Source organism: Haliaeetus leucocephalus, unplaced genomic scaffold (assembly GCF_000737465.1).
Source record: "Haliaeetus leucocephalus isolate CR32 unplaced genomic scaffold, Haliaeetus_leucocephalus-4.0 Scaffold264, whole genome shotgun sequence".
Taxonomy (NCBI): Eukaryota; Metazoa; Chordata; class Aves; order Accipitriformes; family Accipitridae; genus Haliaeetus; species Haliaeetus leucocephalus.
Window position 1 is genome coordinate 281903 of NW_010972700.1, and position 12365 is coordinate 294267.

Sequence of the window (12365 nt, forward strand, 5' to 3'; positions counted from 1 at the left end):
CCACCATCACCTCGCGGGAGATCCAGACGGCCGTGCGGCTCCTGCTGCCCGGCGAGCTGGCCAAGCACGCCGTCTCCGAGGGCACCAAGGCCGTCACCAAGTACACCAGCTCCAAATAAGCTCTCTGTGCACTCTGTGCCAGAGCTGCTCGACCCAAAGGCTCTTTTAAGAGCCACCAAGTTTTCAATAAAAGAGCTTTAATTTCTGTTTTCTATTCCAGTTTTACTGATGCTGTGTTCTCTGGTTATCTTAATGACCAATGTTCAATTCTAGTGATCTAAAGGCCCTAACATGGTTTAGAACAGAACCTCTAACTGTGGTCTGTACACTTAACTCTTTATGGCTTCCTATGCCCTAATGAACCTAGCCCTTCCTGGTAAGCCTTCACACTGCCTCTTATGTGTGCACTCTTGTGGGCTGCTTTGATTGCCAGCTCGTTCGGCACCTTCCCTGCCATGTCTGCTTGCTGCATGCCATTGCTCAGTGAAAGTTCCTGGTGTCTTCAGCTCTAGTCCATCCCTTTTCCCTGTTCTCATAACATAAACTATGTTATCAGTCATAAATATATGCCAACATAGTTTAAAACTGTCTTTGAGGATTTAAGTAATTAATTAGTAAGGAAACACTTTTTGGTTTTAGTGTTTTGCTTCATTGGTCTTCCCTATCTGGAAAAAAAAAAATTCCGTTTAAAATTTATGTCTTAAAGGAATAATTAAGCTATTTCCTAGTACTTTTTATTCTAAGGTTCCTAATACAACGTTAGTGGTTTCAGAACAGACTAACATTCAGATGGGTACGGTCTAATCGCGCATCAACGACTGCGATTCCTTAGCCCCTGCTGCCCTCTGATGGGCGTTTCCAAAATTTCTGTCATTTTGCATTTTACAGCTTCAAGTTAAGATCTCAGACTGAGACACATAGGAAAAACTGCAATAACCGATGAAAAACACGTTCCAAAGGACACTATGCAAGCGAGACTTACAAGACAAAGAAACTAAATAACTGTCAGAAAACACCAGTGACAAAGCTCTTCAAACGAAAGACTTGGTGACTCTTAAAGGAACCTTTGGGTTAGAACTGAGGAACCGGGAGACGCTCTACTTGGAGCTGGTGTACGTGGTGGCGGCCTTGGTGCCCTCGGAGACGGCGTGCTTGGCCAGCTCGCCGGGCAGCAGGAGCCGCACGGCCGTCTGGATCTCCCGCGAGGTGATGGTGGAGCGCTTGTTGTAGTGCGCCAGGCGCGAGGCCTCGCCGGCGATGCGCTCGAAGATGTCGTTGACGAAGGAGTTCATGATGCCCATGGCCTTGGACGAGATGCCCGTGTCGGGGTGCACCTGCTTCAGCACCTTGTACACGTAGATCGAGTAGCTCTCCTTGCGGCTCTTCTTGCGCTTCTTGTCGCCCTTCTTCTGCGTCTTGGTGACGGCTTTCTTGGAGCCCTTCTTGGGCGCGGGGGCGGACTTGGCTGGCTCGGGCATGGCAGCAAAGGCGTGGCTCTCACTCACCAACTACCGCCAGTATCAAAGCAGCGGGTAGCACCACTGCCCATGGGAGCCCTTTTCCAGTGGGCTGCCAGTTACATGCACGGAAGGTCCCACTCCGACGGCCCCGTGACTCATCGAGGTCAGGGAAATGGGGAGCGTGGGGAGTTTCTGTCCCAGGCAACGTGTGCTTCAGTCAGGTGCAGGATAATGCATGTTGTGGGGGTGTGGAGCGATCGGTGTTGTTGTGGGGAGAAGAGCAATGTGTTTGTCATCACCGCAGAGCCATATCCGTGGCTGTCTGTGTGTCCTGGGGAGCAGAGAGGTGGCAGGATCGTGGGTTGCAGGGTGATGGGAGTGATGTCAGATATTGCAAATCCTGTGGTAGATTAGAAAGTCCTGTTTTAAATTAAGTTAGTTAGCCAAGATCATTCTGAGCTTTTCTATTCTTCCTGATTAATGGTGCCTCACCTGGAGCACCAATTCTGATCCTTTCTATTCTTCCTGATTGATGATGTGTCCCTCTTGGTAGAAAAACGAAACATTGACTAGATATAGAGTGACTTAGCAGTCAAAGCGAGGAGGGGATACCTCCTCAAACGACCACCGAAGACCACCCGAGACCCCCGCACATGCGGAGAAGGCAATTGATGTGTCATGGTTATGTATGTAATCCTATGCATATGCATTAGGTAGTTTGAATACGTACTAGATAGGAGTAGTTTAATAAATTAGATGCAATTGTTACTGTATAAAAGGGACACACCTGATCAATCTGGTGTGCTTGATTTGTGGAACGTCCACCGAGCACCCTGCGCAGAATAAACCAGTGTCTCTCCTGAGCGTGTGAGATTGGTCTGTCGCACAGCGGGTAACGAACCTGCTTTCAGGACAGCAGGAGCGTCTTTGGGGCGAGAAGTGAGGTGTGTGTCCCTCGGCGCAGAGCCGCGCGTGTGGAGGGAAGGAGCGGAGCCGTGTGTTCCGTGTCTGTCGGGGCAGAGTGGTGCGTGTGGTGTCGGTCTCAGGGGGCGGTGTGTGTCGGGACATAAGGGCAATGTCCTCGGGGAGGGGGGGCGCAGAGCGATCGCCGTGTCCTACGCCGGGCGATGTGCGTGTCCGTCGGTGCGGAGCGGTGTGTGTGTAAGGGATGGCGGTGCCGCACGCAGGGCGATGTTTGCATCGGAGAGTGAAAAACCTAGTGTGCGTTTCGGAGCTCACTGTCTTTTCCGGGAGCACAGTGCGATGTGTGTGTCGGAGACACACTGTGTACGTGTGCCTGCACGTCATTTTACGGATGTGTGTGTGCCTCTCATTTTACGGTAAACATAGGGAACGTTAAGGAGGCAAAGGATGTGTACGCTGAAGCAAGCAGTGTACTGGAACACACCAGTGGGCTGTTGAGAGAAGCTGCAACAAGCGCTCCGCGTGGGGACCCCCGAGCGCTTGGAAGGGGACACCAGGTCTTCCTTCTGCTGCTGCTCGACGACGTGGGAGTGAGTGTGGCGTGCACTTCACGCCGGTCATCTTTTACCAGCGTCATTTCGGGTTTCCTCGGTCCGGCAAGCCGCCGCAGCGCCGCGCCGGCAGTACCCGCTGCCCGGGGCGTTCCGCCGGCCCCTTTGCCGAGCACGGGCTATTCCCTTCTGGAAGCGGCCGTGTTAGGGGTCCGGACACCTGTTTCTTGCACCGCTGCCGAAGCCCTTGAGCGGAGCTCTCACACTCGTGGGTCCCAGATTAACCCTTGTCGCGCTTCAGCAGCACGGGTGAACCAGAGGGGCTGCGCCCGCTCCCGGCCGTGTCCCGGAGCAGCTCCTCTCCCCGGCCGCTGCACCCCACCTCGCCTGCCCTGTCGCGGAGGGCCCGGCGTGGGGCCGGCGGTAATCCTGCCCTGCTTCTCCTCTCGGTGCTGAGGCTCCGTCTTGGCTGGGTGGTGAGGGAAAAGCGATTGTACGTGCAAGTTTTCTAAGTGTGGGAACTGCCGAATATCTGTGTTTTGCCCTGTGTGGAAGTCTTGGACCCCTCCCCAGACCCCCCGTCCCTCCATTTGCTGGTGCTCAGGGCTGTGGCGGAGCTCGCTCATTCGGGAAACAGCCCTCTTCGCGTTGGATTTTTGCAGATGTGTGTCACCTCTCTGCTATTTATCGCCTGCCGAAGTCTTCTTCCTAATAGACAATGGTGTGTATTGCATATTGTCTGGGAGAGAAAGCTAAGGGCCATGGAAAGAGGTGGTGAGAAACAGCTGGAATCAGCATCAGAAGGCTAAGTAAAAAAAAAAAAAAAAAATCCCAGGCAGGACAAATCAGTTTTCGGGAGCTCATTATCAAACTTCGCCTGGCAGCCACAAGCGTAGGGAAACAAAAACATACGAGCCACAAAGGTAGTTTGATTTCTTTCTAGACACGAACTAAACTGTATGGAGAGCTGAAAACGAGTAACGAGCTGAACTCATTGCTCAGGGTGGATCTACCAACCCGATATCAAAGGAAATGGGAACGTATCTAAGACAAAGAAAAACATTTGCACATCTGAAGACAGGGGTTTTAGCACCCTTTTCTTCTTGCAAAGCACTGTCTTTCCCACAGGAACAGCCCACAGAGATATTCAGCCAGCCTGCCCCTCTCCTAACTTTTTGTGTTCTTTCAGCTCTTACGGAAGAACTGGTTCCCTGAACACAGACTGACATTTGGAAGGGGAGTTCTGGGCGCCGGTTCCACGCAATGGAAAATTGGACCCTGGGCCGCCAATCCAGAGCAAAAATGCTTTAATCATCACATTAACTGTGTACAGGCAGATTTCATTGCTGTTCTACCTGTACTTCTGCATCCAATAGAACGCTGTTCCCATAAGGAAAACATACTACTTGTTGCTAGGACCTTCTTTCTGCCTTTCCCGTTGCCAGACTTGAAGGTGACTTGTTTGAGGATTTCTCAAGATCTTGCCCTTCACCCATGGGTTTTAACCTCGTGGCTTTGGGGTTGTATTGAGGCTCAGGCTTTACCTTACACGCTGTGCCCGGGCATCTCTGACTCCACTGGCTGCACTTCCCTGGCTCGACCTTGTCCCAGCCTCGACCTTGTCCCAGCCTCGTCCCCATGGACTTGCCCAGTGCCCGGGGGCTGTGGCTGTCCCTGATCGCTGCCACCATCCTGCCCCACTCACCATGGGCGGCTGCTGCGGGGCTGTGTCCTTGGTGGGGACAGCATGGCCCTGCCTGCCCCGCTGTCCCCCTCGTCTCCCAGCTCAGCTGCCCTTGTGGGGCAGCCCCCTCCTGCTGCTCCCCCCAGACTTTGTGGAACCTGTCTGTCCACCTAGGAGTGTATTTACTGAAGTTAACTTAGACTTAATATAGAATCTCCTCCCCTTTCAAATAGCCGTCGTTTACACATCTGTCCCCATCTAGGGTGTTAGTGATGGTAGGACAGATATGAGGATTGAACTAAAAATTCAGCCACTTCTCACAGTTCCTGAGACATCAGCCTTCACTGTTGATCCTGCACAGATCACTTTTTCTAGCTCCACATGCCATCACCTTCTCAAATACCTGATGCTGGGATAATATCAGGGCAGGCTCCTCTTGATTTGCATAATAATGACCTATTGCTGACTTGGAGTTGACACAGTTCAATACTGCATCTGCTTCTATGAATATTGGCTGCATAGTACCATAGGTGTGAATAATACTGGACATCGACCTGTTCTGTCTTTCCTTCTCCTGTCCTTCCTACCCACCTCACCCATTTGAAGGTGCCTCCTGTTCCTTATTCCCCTTGTTCCCAGGAAGTTGCCACATACCAGCTCTCTCCCATCCCCACTCCTTCTCCTAGGGAAGGACCATTTCTCCCTTACAGCATACAAGCAATGCCTGTCATTACTGAACATGTAGCATCCACCTCTTCCCTGCCTCTTCAAATGTCCTGATTCCTGATTTGTGGCATTGAATTGTGGTTTTGAGCTGTAGCAACTCAGCCAAGGAATGTCCTGAATATCGCTATGGTAGGCCTAGACAGACAGGAGAAGCTTGTGGTGAGTATTCTTAAGCACCAGAGAAGACAATTTCTTTGTCCAGCTGAACAGACAATAGTTACCACCCTCACTATCTTGCTTCAGTTGTCTGTGTGCAGTCAGGCAACAAAGCAATGGACAAAGGAGAGAGCTAGTGGCAGAGGTGACATAATGATGCAAATGCACGATATCCTGAGGAGAGGAAGACATCCCAAGGAATCTGTGAATCAAAGCAGAGCCACACTGACCACCTGCCTCGAGTGCCTGTATGCCCGAGGGATAGTTGGCAGCTTCCTGTAGGGAGGTGGATGCTGGTGGTGGCCCCACACTTTCCTCTGCAGTGGTCCTACTGACAGGTGAGGCAGCCAGGGAACTCAAGAGACATGTTAAGAGAAGGAATCATCAAAAATTAGCGGTGTTATAGGTACATCCCGTTGATTTTGCTGACCTAATTCTGTGAATGAGATTCACTTATTCTGCAAAGACTGGGCTGCGTGCAGAGCAACCTTGTCAAGGAAGCATCCAGAATAATCTGCAAGGCCTGTAACACTTTTTTTTTGAGGAGAGGGGTGGAGGAAACAGCAGTTAGGGACTGTAGCAAACAACCACAGTTGCTCCTGGGAGCAAAAAGGCCATTGTGACTTCCTGGGTATCACCTGGAAGGAGAGGAGCACAAGCTCCTTCTGAAATGCATAGGTCTTCCCAACCCCCAAATGTCTGGGAAGGAGCGATGTATATCAACATTCCAGTGTCTCAGCTTTCTTCTCAGTGCTCACCTGCAATGCTCTGCTGCTCATTTATCAGAGACTACAAGGAGGATGGGTAGCTTAGATGGCTTCCACATCCTGAAGTACTGCAGCGGATTGCACTCTTCCCATTTCGTAGTATTGCTCTCCACCATTGATCACGGGTCTTCTGAGCCAAAGCACCAGGCAGCTAGGAAGTGGGTCAGCCACTCAATCTCTGCCTGTGCTGCCCGCAGCTTGTAGGAGACCTAGAGGACAGTTCAGTTCTGCAACAAGGTATACCATTATATTTTTGTCCCTTCTTATTTCACCCTGACAAAAACCAGACCCCCACAGTCGCAGAGGCCAGGCAGAAGTCAAAATTAAAATATTGTTCTCACCATCTTGAAATGGAAATGAAAACTTGGCCATGTGGCGCAGCACCTTTGCTGAGGCTGTTTGTGGAGTAGATGGCCTAAGAAAGAGAGTGCTGCCTCCTTCCCCAGAGTAACCCGCAGAGGGAAGGAGCTGGTGTTCCCCAATGCACAGGGCAGGCAACGGCAGCCCAGGCAGGCTGCACCAGGAGATCCCGGGCACATGCACAGAGTGTGCAGCAGCAAAGGAAATGTCACTTTCATGTGGCATTGAAATGCGTTTTCACCTGTTCATGTTCCCCCCAAAAGATCTTGAACATTTGCCTGAACAGTTAGAAATATTCGAATTAGTGATACCCAGAGTTTCCATTCTACACATCCTTCTGGTCTCCAGCTTGTGCACACATTTTCCAGACGTGCCGTATTTTGTGTACCCCCCAGCTTATTAAAGGCATGAGTTAAGCAGAAAGGAAGAGTCATGACTGGCTACTTTCTCTCTACCTAAGTTCACATTACCTACTGGAAAAATTAAGCCTTTTATTAAACCATTAATATACACATATACATTCATCCAATACAGTAACATTTTCATACATATTATATTTATATCACATTGAAACATTAAATACTAAACAAGAAACTTTATAATTTGACTGATTGATTGCTCTGAAATGATTCTTGGAATTATCTCTTAACTGAGCTTGGAAGTTATCAAAAACTAGGTGGTCTGGAATGATCAAGGAGCTATTTCTCTCTTGCTTTGAACCAGAACAAAACTTTTTTAAAAAGTCTGAATATTTTTGCAAGGAGATAATTTAAAAAAGAAAATAAGAAAGCTGTATCCATGGATCCCCTTGTAGTAACCAAATTTTCTGCCTAATGCCTGCCATACCTCTGGTCATGGATTTCTTATTTTAAGAGATTACTGCGGTATCTGGGTATTTTAAGTCTGTATGAATACAAAAACCTTTTACCATGAGGAAGAGTCCTTTGCTGGAGACCTAACAGTATGCAGCCGTAACCACTTCCCTGTTGAGATATGAAGTTTTCTTACTCATGTAACAATGGTTATGAATTAGAACATCATGATAAATCAGTTTTAAAATAAAATCCATCATCTATGGACAACAGATATCTCCCAAATCATCCCAAGTCTGCAATTACATCAAGGGCAGATTTGAATTGCCTTGAGTGACTCTGTGACTTCATTTACGTTTCTTATGTACCTGGAGCACCCATAAGTCGGAATGAATTTAGCTGGATCACATAAAATATGAAGCTCAGCAGCACAGGCATCAGGAAGAGCTACTTGCTTGAGAAAATATGGAAGATGCTGTGCAGCCTTAGGCAGGCCAAGGTGAAAAACCTGTTAATGGGGCTGTGCAGCTATAGGCTTAATGCATGATCTTGTTCACCCTGTTTGAAATAAGCATATGTATGCTGCAGTCCTGCCTCCTCAGCTGCGTCTGTGAGATGGACGCCTCCATATATCTCCTGAGCAAACAGTAAAAGTCCAGCACAGTCATAGTTCACTCGGTGGGATGAATCACAAGACTGGAGTGCTGCAATTGATGGCTATCAACTTCAGAAGGGACAGGCAAGGAAGGAGCTTGGGGTGTGGGGGGTTGTCCTCTATGTGAAAAAATGGATTGATTGCACAAAGTTGTCTTTGAAAAACGGCGATGAACAGTTGAGAGCTTATGGGTAAAAATTAGAGGCCAAGCCAACAAAGGAAGCCTCATGGTTGGTATTTACTACAGGCCACCTAATCAAGGCGGGGATGTTGATGAAACTTTCTTACTTCAACTACAGGAAGCATCACACTCACAGGCTCTGATCCTGCAGTCAACTTGACATCTGCTGGAAAAGCGGCACAGCAAGCTGTAAGCCATCCAGGAGACTCCTGGAGTGTGTTGAGGAAAATTTTTTAATCCAGGTGAAAGACAGCCCAACTAGAGGAGAAGCACTACTGGACCTGTTGCTCACCAACACAAATGAACAAATTGGAGAGGTCAAGACAGCGGCAGCCTGGGCCCAAGCCCATCAGGAACTTGAGGGATGTGGGCCAGGCAAACATAAAGTCAAGACCCTGAATTTTAGCAGAGCAAACTTTCAGTTGTTTAAGGAACTCGTGGATAAGACTCCCTGGGAAACTGCCCTCAGGGATAAAGGAGCAGAACAGAGCTGGCAGCTATTTAAGGACATTTTTCTTAGAAAACAAGTGCTCTTGATTCCCATATGTAAGAAAGCAGGTAGGAAGGCAGGAGACCAATATGGTCCAGTAAGGACCTTCTGGTTGAACTGAAGTGCAAGAAGGAAATGCACAGGCAGTGGAAGCAGGGACATGCATCCTGGGAAGAATATAGGGATGATGTCTGGGTGTGTAGAGATGGGATCAGGAAACCTAAGGCATATCTGCTGCTGAATTTCACAAGGGATATGAAGAACAATAAGAAGGGCTTCTGCAGTTGATCAGAAAAGGAAGACTACAGAAAATGTACCCCCCAATAAATAAGACGGGAGATCTAGTGACAACTGACACAGAGAAGGCTGAGGTACTTAGCAATTTTTTTGTCTCAGTTTTCCTGAGGGAATTGGCAGATGTAGTTGCCAAGCCACTCTCCATAATATTTGAAAAGTCATGGCAGTCAGGTGAAATCCCCAGTGACTGGAGAAAGGGAATGTTACACCCATTTTAAAAAATGGTGTGATATCCTTTTATAACAGGGAACAGGTAAAAAGGAGGACACTGGGAACTACTGACCAGTCAGCCTCACCTCAGTGATCTGGTAAGATCATAGAGCAGATCCTCCTGGAAGCTATGTCGGAGTATATGGAAGACAGGGAGGTGATAGACGAGAGGTATGGATTTGATAGATGGACTGCTGGATAAGGAATTGGCCGGGTGGTTGCACCAAAGAGTTATAGTCAGTGGCCCAATATCCAAATGGAAACCAGTAATGAGTGGTGTCCCTCAAGGGACACCTCTCTTTCACATGAATAAAAGCTCAGAGAGTTGGGGTTTTTCAGCCTGAAGAAGAAAAGGCTGAGGCAAGACATTATTGCAGCCTTTCACTATATGAAGGGTGCTTATAAGAATAAGACAGAGAAAGACTTTTCACCAGGGCCTGTAATGACAGGCAAGGGGCAATGGTTTTAAACTGAAAGAGGGTAGATTTAGAGTGGTTCTAAGGAAGAAATTTTTGATGACAAAAGTGGTGGAACACACTGGAACAAGTTGCCCAGAGAAGTTGTTGATGCCCTGTCAGTGGCAGTGTTCAAGGCCAGGTTGGATGGGGCTTTGAGCAGCCTGGTCTAGTGGAAGGTGTCCCTGCCCATGACAAGGGGGGGTTGGTCTCAGTAATCTTCGAAGGTCCCTTCAACCCAAACCATTCTATGATTCTACAGGGCACCGAGTCACATGGGCTCAAAAGAAAGATGTTCATGAAAGCATTTATCCAATACCAGAGTAGGAGAAAAATGAGTCCTTGCATTTCTGACTGAAGATCTGAAAAATTTCTGTCACATCCAAATATCCCAGTCCACTGTGAGCAGTACCTTCTACCTTTTGTATTTTAATAAATGTTCTGTTTGCTTGACTATTTTTTTTTTTCAGGGAAAAATAGGAGGCAGAAGTCTGTCTGTTTTTACTGAATACATCATCGTACAAAGCTTCATATCAGAAAAAAAAAGGTTAAAATCTTTTTTTCTTCAAGATAATATTTGAAATAAGTAATTAACTTTTTTAAAATAAGGTTGCCCATTAAATTAAAGGAATTAAAGGGCACTTATAAAATTATTTCCTCCTTCCTCTTCTCCACCTGATAACATTTGCAAGATCCCTTTGCATTTCCACCTTTGCTGAGCATAGAACTAACTGTCTATGAGTGTAAAAAACAAAATTAAGAAGTCCAGATATATGGTCAAAAGTTGGAGGACCAGAAAAATGAGCTTTTAGGAAAGCATATACACTGCTCCAGGACTGTGCTGCTACATTAGGTGTTTGGAAGAAGGATAGAGGCCTAGCCTAAACCCAGGAAAATGCATTTGCAAAAGGATCAAAAGAATTGAGGTAAAGCTACTAGTAGCCTGACTCTGACATGAGTGAATAGAATGGACTAAGATACAGAATTTGAAGGAAATCTGTATGCTACTGAACTAACCGCCAGAACTTTCTCCTCGAAGGTATGTGTCCTTCCCAGCAGATTCACTTCCGTGACAATGTAGTTCACAACCCGCAATCCACAGTGGGGTCAGCAGGTGAAACCACCATGAAATATAACATCAGTACAGACATTGGCTCCAAATCCACATGATCTTCTCTTTTTTATACTCTCGCATATGATGTTATTCTGATGTTTTGTCTTCTCTAGACAGAAGCCCCTCTGAAATGCTACTCTTGGCAGTTTCTCACACTTCAGGTGCATCCTAGTCATGCTAAATTGGCACCACTGACAAGCTCTTAAAACTGATCTCTCCCTCACCAGAACTCTACAAGATGGTGTGTGATATTACATTAGTGAAAGAAAAAGTGGAAGAAGCCAAATGAACTAATCACCAGGGTCTCCTTTCCCACATTGTACTACATATTTTTGAACATGACAATCCTCTATCCAACTCATCCCAAGAAAAAATCATTTTATGTATATTCAGTTTATCTCACATCACAAAACTCATACGGATTGGAAAAAGCCATGCCCTAGTTTATCTCAGCAGTTCTGAGGACAAAATTGTTTGATTAAGCCACTTGTTTTATATTATTTTATTAAAGAAATGCCTGCAGCCTTACCTCTGTTTTTCATAAAGAAAACATGTACACCATATTTTGGGGTTTTTTTGCACAACTGCTGATTCTGGCTGACAAAATACCTGAAGTCCAGTGTAAGTAAGCAGAAAAATAAACTCTATCTTAAAATAAGAACATACAAATTAATGTCTTGATGTATTGTGCTTAATCAAAAGAATTCTTTTGGAGAAGAAAAAGGGAATATAGTTTATTAAAATATTAATACAAGGACGCAGAAAACTGAGGGAAACAATGAAAGAACTTCTCGATGTTCTCATGAGATATTGAAGGTACCTGATGATTTAAAAGAGCTTTTTCACATTAACGTTTCTGGTGAAAACCGTCTTTCTTTTACTATTTATTAGCTCCGAGTAGAGCGAAATAGGGCATTACGTCCAAAGGTTTCATTATTTTTAAGAGATGAAGCCGCGTTACGGGAAACAACCCTAACCCAGATACAGAACTGAGTGGCTACTTTGTGTTACTTGCTTCTGTTCAAAGCTAATTTACGCTAAGAAAATGTCTCCGGATTACCTCTATTTTGCACTACTGTGATGAAAAACCGTCTCGGGAACATGAATCCGCTGCCACTGTGACAGTGCTGTCGGAAGCAAAGCTTTAATTCAAAAGGAAAAATAAAAATCTCATCGTCCGACTCCGTGTGCGATCCCCAAACTCGGGGATTATTGCCTTGCCTGAAACTCATTTTAACTCTCAGCCAAAAGAAACGCCGAAAGATAAAAATATCTTATGTCCCCAGCAAGAATGCTAAGAAACGGGGTGCCGCGGTCGCGGTTTTTTTACGGAAAACACACTTTTTTGAGAAGGAAGAAACACAAGCCGAGCGGCAGAGCGCGGGGCGGCGGGGCGGGGCGGGCTCGGCAACGCACCAATCAGCGCTCGCCGCGCTGCTATAAATGGGGGCGCCGCGGCGGGTACTGCAGCCGCCGCGCTCTGTCCGCGCAGCACCGCCATGGCCGAGGTCGGTCCCGCCCCC

At 47.0% G+C, this 12365-nt stretch overlaps 1 protein-coding gene across 1 annotated transcript; it reads right to left on the reverse strand.

Annotated features, from left to right (window-relative positions):
* Nucleotides 1–1018: 1018 nt before the first annotated feature.
* On the reverse strand, nucleotides 1019–1520 carry LOC104832850 (histone H2B 1/2/3/4/6-like). Its single transcript, XM_010569231.1, has one exon. The coding sequence runs from the start codon at nucleotides 1476–1478 to the stop codon at nucleotides 1098–1100; it is 381 nt and encodes a 126-aa protein (XP_010567533.1). The 5' UTR covers nucleotides 1479–1520; the 3' UTR covers nucleotides 1019–1097.
* Between the last annotated feature and the right edge of the window lie 10845 nt (nucleotides 1521–12365).